Source organism: Setaria viridis, chromosome 7 (assembly GCF_005286985.2).
Source record: "Setaria viridis chromosome 7, Setaria_viridis_v4.0, whole genome shotgun sequence".
Taxonomy (NCBI): domain Eukaryota; kingdom Viridiplantae; phylum Streptophyta; class Magnoliopsida; order Poales; family Poaceae; genus Setaria; species Setaria viridis.
Genome location: NC_048269.2, coordinates 903,296 through 909,295, shown reverse-complemented (window position 1 = coordinate 909,295; position 6,000 = coordinate 903,296). Strand labels below are relative to the sequence as shown.

Genomic DNA, 6,000 nt, shown 5'->3' with positions numbered 1-6,000 from the left:
CAGAAAAGCATGGGAACACATACCAGGCACTGGCATTCAGAAGGTGGTGGAAGAGCTTGATCCTGATAGAGCTGCAGGTTCTAATGGTCCAGGACCAAGAGTCTGAAATGATAGAACCAACCAAGAGCATCACTGACGAGAAGGGGTTTGCAGCAGAGAAACAAAATTGACTACATATGTAGATATCTTTGATCTAAACATTTTTCATGTCAATATTAGGAAAAAATGGATACGAGTATATGACCAGATTTGATATAAACATTTGATAACATTGGTATAAACATTTGTCCTGTCAACATTGGGAAAAAAGGGTGGATGTGAGTATATGACCAGAATGTAACTGACCAGATTTGATAATCCAAGTTGCTGTCCCAGCTGGAAAGCATGATCTGATCTCAGTCTAGATCAATATATTTGTTCCTTCTGATGGATGAAATGAGCAGGAAGCAAGCTTGAGATTAGGCAGATCATTGAAGATACATTATTATTAATTTACACCTTAAACAGGTGATCATGATACAAGCTAGTACAGTTCATGCACAGTTAATTGCACAAAGGGATGAAACGACAAGTACTCGACATTACAGGATGGAACAACAGCATGGTGAACAACCTGGACAAGTGGCAAAGACCCAAATTGTAAACTACAACATGAGATTAGGTCTCCTTCTGCTTCAGTTCTGGGACAGACTTCCTGAACCAGGGGATCCACACAGAGGTCCTCTTCTGGTACAGCTTGTAGGCCTCAGCTCGGTGCTCCTGCTTCAGCATGCGCCTCTCCACGAGCACGGTGACATAGCCAAGGCAAAGGGTGTTAACGAGGGGCCCCACGAACATCCATTGCTGGCCCAGGTTCCAGGCAAAGAGATACAGGCCCCACCACCAGAGCTGCTCGCCGAAGTAGTTGGGGTGGCGCGAGTACTGCCACAGGCCGTCCTCGAGGGTGGGGACAGTTGGCTCGCCCAGCTGCTTCAGCTTCTCGTTCCTGGTCACGAACTTGTGAAGCTGGGTATCGGCGAAGTGAGCGATGATAATTCCGGCGATGCAGGTGGCTGTGGCCACGACGTCCCAAATGCCCCATGGCTGGTTGCTGGAGTGGATTGCGTACATGGGCAGGCAGATACTGATCAGGAACACCTGCCAGCAAAAAAACGTGTGATTTGGAATTCGGAGTAAGATACTGTCCACCATGAATGTTCATAGCCAGATTGTCATTTCTTCAGATACACTGAGAAATTTTATGAATTGAGCCAATACCTGCTGGGAGAGGTAGACGGCAAAGAATGACATCCACCACCAGGTCTTGCCGTACTGTCCCCGCATCTCATTGAACCTCCAGTCCTCCCTCTTGCCAAACTCCCAACCCTCGCGGCGCAGGTAGTTGTGCGTGAGCCTGGCGCTCCACACCCAGGTGAGCGCTACGACCACTGCTGACCTCACTGCATCCGTCACGGACGACGGGTGGCCCCGGTAGTAGTGCAGCAGCATCACCGGGATGACGGTCCAGTACAGGTCGATGAGCTGCAATGCAACAGGGGGTGACAGCCAGCACAAACTTAGTCGGCATTTCGTCGAACACATTGCAGGTAAAAGTGCTTTGCAGGGGAACGAAACAAAACGCCGGGGGGCATTAAGCAAAGAAAGTGCTGGATTGGAGAGGGGGTGACTAGTGCTTACCCAGTGGTTGGAGAGGAGGAGGCCGACGAGCCAGAAGAGGACATTGACGTTGAGGAAGAAGAGGACGTTGGCGAGGAGGAGCGGGTGCTCGGCGCACCACGAGGAGAGCGGGCCGGCGTCGGCATTGCCGCCGGGACGGACGAAGGAGAGGTAGAAGAGGATGGAGGGGAGCGGGACGAGGAAGGCGACGACCAAGTTCTTGAGGTTGCCGCCGGCCATGGCGATCGGTCGTGCGTGGTGAGCGGCAGTGGAACTGCTCCGCCTTTGCAGTGGAGTGGTGCGAGGAGGGAGGATGCGATGCCATGGATTTTATAGTGAGTGCATCCAAGCAGAGCCGTGAAATTAACACTGTAGCAGTTTATTATCTTGTTAATGATGATTGGCAATAAGCTTGATGCTTCTTCTGCTGCCTACCCATAAATCTTGTGTGGGCCTTTTTTGGGTATGAGGATATGTCTTGGTATTTTGCTACGCATAAATCTAATCAACCAATTATATTTGATAGGGAAAATTTTTAGATATTTTAATATTTCCCTGTGTTTATTCTTTTAAAAATATGGTTCATGCGTATTATGTTTAATCATGTTATTCGAACTAGGATAATGCTTGATGTCCAGCAGTAATCGCTTCGTTTAAGAATGTGAGACATATTTTATTCTATAAAGTTAGACTGTTTTCTCACAATTATAGAGTATTATTTATAGCTTAAAAGAACAATGTACTATATATGAAAAGTATCTTGAACTATAAATGTAACTATACAAACTTTATACACTAAATATAGTTATAATTAAACTCAATATTCGTAAAAATATATAAAGTTTGACTTATTATCAAATCTAAATGCATAGTGGAATTCAAAATTTATATATTTTGGCAATCAAGAATTCCAAGTTCCCATTTAAAAACTTCAAATGTCCTAGAACCTGAACTTGAAAGTTTGAAATTTGATGAAACGATTTCAAAACTCGATGAGTCGATGATAAATCTATTGACACCGGATTTTGGCTGATAAAATACCATGTCTAATTGAGGACTGGTTAATACAAGAATTAATTTGATGGGATCGGCCAAACAAGGAGAGACAAGCTAAATAAAGAAAGTGCATGCAAAGAAGATAGAGCCAGCACATGCATGTGAAGATAATTGGAATAAACAAAGGAAGGATACGGCATTGTTGGTTTACTTTACATGTGCCATGTTGAAGGAGTCGGTCTTTTTGCGGATGAGCCGGGCAAGGAAGCTTGATCAGCGAGAATTCTACATAAGGAAAATAGAGTCCGTGTATCTTAATATTTCCTTTATTTAGTTAAGATTTCTATAGTAGCTAGTCAAGTTTGGTTCTGTTAGTTTTAGAGTATAAATATATACCCGTAAAGCTTGTAAAGGGTAATCTCTCAATCAATCAATACAATCTTTTTGCGCCACGCCGTCAACCCTTAGGAGTAGGAGTAATGTAGCTTCTTGATGAATTTCTTTTTGCACACAGGGCTGCAACGGTTTCGATCTCAGACAAGCCTGTAAGTACCATCACCTGGTCATTACAATCTCTATCGGAACTTTCTAAGTTAAGTGTTATATTCTGATATTCGGTCACGTGGCTAGTTATCGAGTTAACTTAGATCGCAAGTAGAACTTTCTAAACTTTGTCCAATATTCTGCTTGTCTTTGATGTTACTTATGGTTATCGAACGGCTTAGATCTAGTTAGGTTATCTTTATCGGTTCCCTTGCCCTGTTTAAACGTTCATAGTTATTAGATCGTATCGATTGGTGGATCTTGCATGCCTTTCTTGTTTTACATGTAGATCCAATAGATCTTTACCCATGCCCCTCGTATTGCTAACCGTATGTTGAGAGTGATGCTTTGGACGGGTCTTATCCGTATCTCACAGAAGCATGATGACATCATTGAGCCGATAGGGGTGCGTACGAGGCCTTGCTGCCGCGAGATTGTCTGTTAAGATTAACGAGACGAAATTAATGTACTCTCACCGTGTTACCTTGTCTAAGTTCAATTACACGGTCATGACATTGATTAGATTTTGTTACCTTAATCAGTTTGCAAACAGTAGGCAAGAGGTTTTTGGTGATTGTGCTCGAGTCTTTTATATTGTCAGATCGAGGTTAATGCCCTCTCATTCGTGTTGCCTTGTCTAAGTTCAATACACTTATTAAGACATTAATTAAAATCTATTAATGTATCTAGCTTGTGTACAGTCAGCATCGACTGGTCCTTGTTGCTATGTTCTAATCTTTTAAGTTAGTAAATTGATACCAATGCCCTCTTACCTGTCTGAGTTCAATACACATATCAAGACATTGGCTAGATCTATTAGCTTATCTGATAAGTGAGTGGTTAATAAGGGCTTCGTTCTATGGCTGTTGTGTTATAATGCTTTATCTTAGCCCGTTGGCTGACATAGCCGATGGCACAGTCATTAATATTTTGTTTATTTACATCGCATGATTACATCAAATATATCTTAATGATGTTTATTCAAAGAACACCTACTTATGAGCTCGAAGGCTTCGCCGCCTATCGGCTCATGAATTTTACGTTTACCTTGTCAATTGCAGATCAAATTGACTGGCACGTCTTGCACCACTCGCGAGCCGATTTGGAACCTGCACTGGAGTTAAGCCGATCTCTCGGGTCCTCCATGTTATTCAACACAGAAGCTTGAGGTCCAGATTCTGCGTCAACAAAATCTACTAGGGCAAGAGATGCTTCGAGTTGGGAATTCAAAATTTTCCCTGCTTCCAAAGCTCGGGATCTCGAACAGAAAGTTCTTTGATGTACTTGTGTAACTTTACTTTTGATGGTAAGAAAAGTACAGAACCCCCCTTACACAATCGCAAAAGAATCATAAAACTCAACGGTGCCAAATTGCGAGTTGAAAGAGAAATAGTTTTATTATTTTTTCAGATTTTCATATTTGTGCTAGCTAGATTTCTTTTGCAGTAGAGAATTACAAACCAGCAGTGCAAATTAAATTTGTGAACACAAAAGTGTTGGGTAGTGATGGATCATATGATTAAGGTAGCTAGGAGGCCATCTCTCAAACTCAATGTGCAGTGGGTCTAATGATGGGGGATTAGCAGTCCTAATTCAGGACCACACGGGCTGATGGACAGACAGATCAGTTCACTACTAGTGTGGGTGATCTTCAGGTCGATCAGCTTGATATGATCTTTTATTTACAGGCATGCATCCACCTGGCTACTAATGTAACAGTAGAGCACCCTAAGCTATTGCTCACGCTCATGCTGATCATCGATGCTGATGCGATCCCTATGGCATGCGTGTTATTTCAGATTGTGACTTTGTTCTTCTTAATACTCCGAGTGATCGTGCCACAAACTTTGTCTACCAAAATGAAATCCGGCCAGCTAGAAATGCGTCGCAGTTGCAGTGTGGCCATGTGGGGAAAAAATTAAAAAGATTAGCAGTTGTGCAACCGAAGGCGAGCATGCAGGGATTCGCAGTTGCAGGTCCTTTTTCCTTGCGGGGACCATACTAAAAAAAAAAAGAAGTATCCTCGATCCCTCTGTCAATTAAGAGATTTTTCAGAATTTGACCCAATTCGCAAGCCTCACAACATAAGGGATCTAATTTGCAAGCCTTTGAGAAGTTGACACCGGAAGCGCGAATTGTTTCGTTTTAGGCGTTCCTCACCCCCTTTTTTAGTACATTTCAAATCATTTTGGAAAATGGCTCAGCTACAGTATGCATGCATGTCTAGTAAACCGAAATGGCATATAATTAAGCCATGTCGAACGGGACCTAAGAGGCTAAGATTATCCTTGAACCCGCTGTCGATTAAGATTATGAACCGCTGTCAAACATTTGGTTGTAACGGGTGCCACATTATACTGGACAAAGAAATAAAATAGCAAAGGTGAAAAAAGTAAGAGACCAGAAGAAATTATGCGTGAGGTATGGTAAAAGTTAGGGATTGAAAAGGAGCTGCTAGGGTCACCTGAATTCCTGAAACATCAAACGGATCCTAAAATCGATGATGCATATATGATTGCTCTTGACGGCGCCGTCCGGTGGGATCCCAGTAGCCGAACTGCTTCATCACTATCTCTCCCTAAGATTCTCCTCTCCCCCCAACATAATTATTGGTTGAGCATGATTTGTTTTAGCTTCAATTATTAGGGATCCAGATGATGAAGGGATCAAGTAGCAATGGTACGGTCGGTGACCGCTAAATCGATGCCTGGTGGTTGATGGTTCTGTTTTTTTTTTTGGCAAAACCTTGTGTGTGTGTGTGTGTGTGTGATGGTTTCAAGAAACTTACAGTAGTGGTACCAGTGC

At 42.9% G+C, this 6,000-nt stretch overlaps 1 protein-coding gene across 1 annotated transcript; it reads right to left on the bottom strand.

The window, feature by feature from the left end:
• Positions 1-458: 458 nt before the first annotated feature.
• Positions 459-1,967, bottom strand: LOC117862895 (uncharacterized protein C594.04c). Its single transcript, XM_034746445.2, has 3 exons — positions 1,678-1,967; positions 1,258-1,521; positions 459-1,137 (listed from the first exon to the last, which is right to left on the bottom strand). Exons 1-3 carry the CDS (start codon positions 1,894-1,896, stop codon positions 658-660), a joined length of 963 nt encoding a protein of 320 aa, XP_034602336.1. The 5' UTR covers positions 1,897-1,967; the 3' UTR covers positions 459-657.
• Between the last annotated feature and the right edge of the window lie 4,033 nt (positions 1,968-6,000).

Coding starts and splice junctions, on each gene's coding strand:
- LOC117862895 (XM_034746445.2), bottom strand. CDS start 1,896: ATGGCCGGCGGCAACCTCAAGAACTTGGTCGTCGCCTTCCTCGTCCCG. Junction 1,522..1,677: donor TCCTCCTCTCCAACCACTGG/GTAAGCACTAGT, acceptor GTTGCATTGCAG/CTCATCGACCTGTACTGGAC. Junction 1,138..1,257: donor CCGTCTACCTCTCCCAGCAG/GTATTGGCTCAA, acceptor TTTTGCTGGCAG/GTGTTCCTGATCAGTATCTG.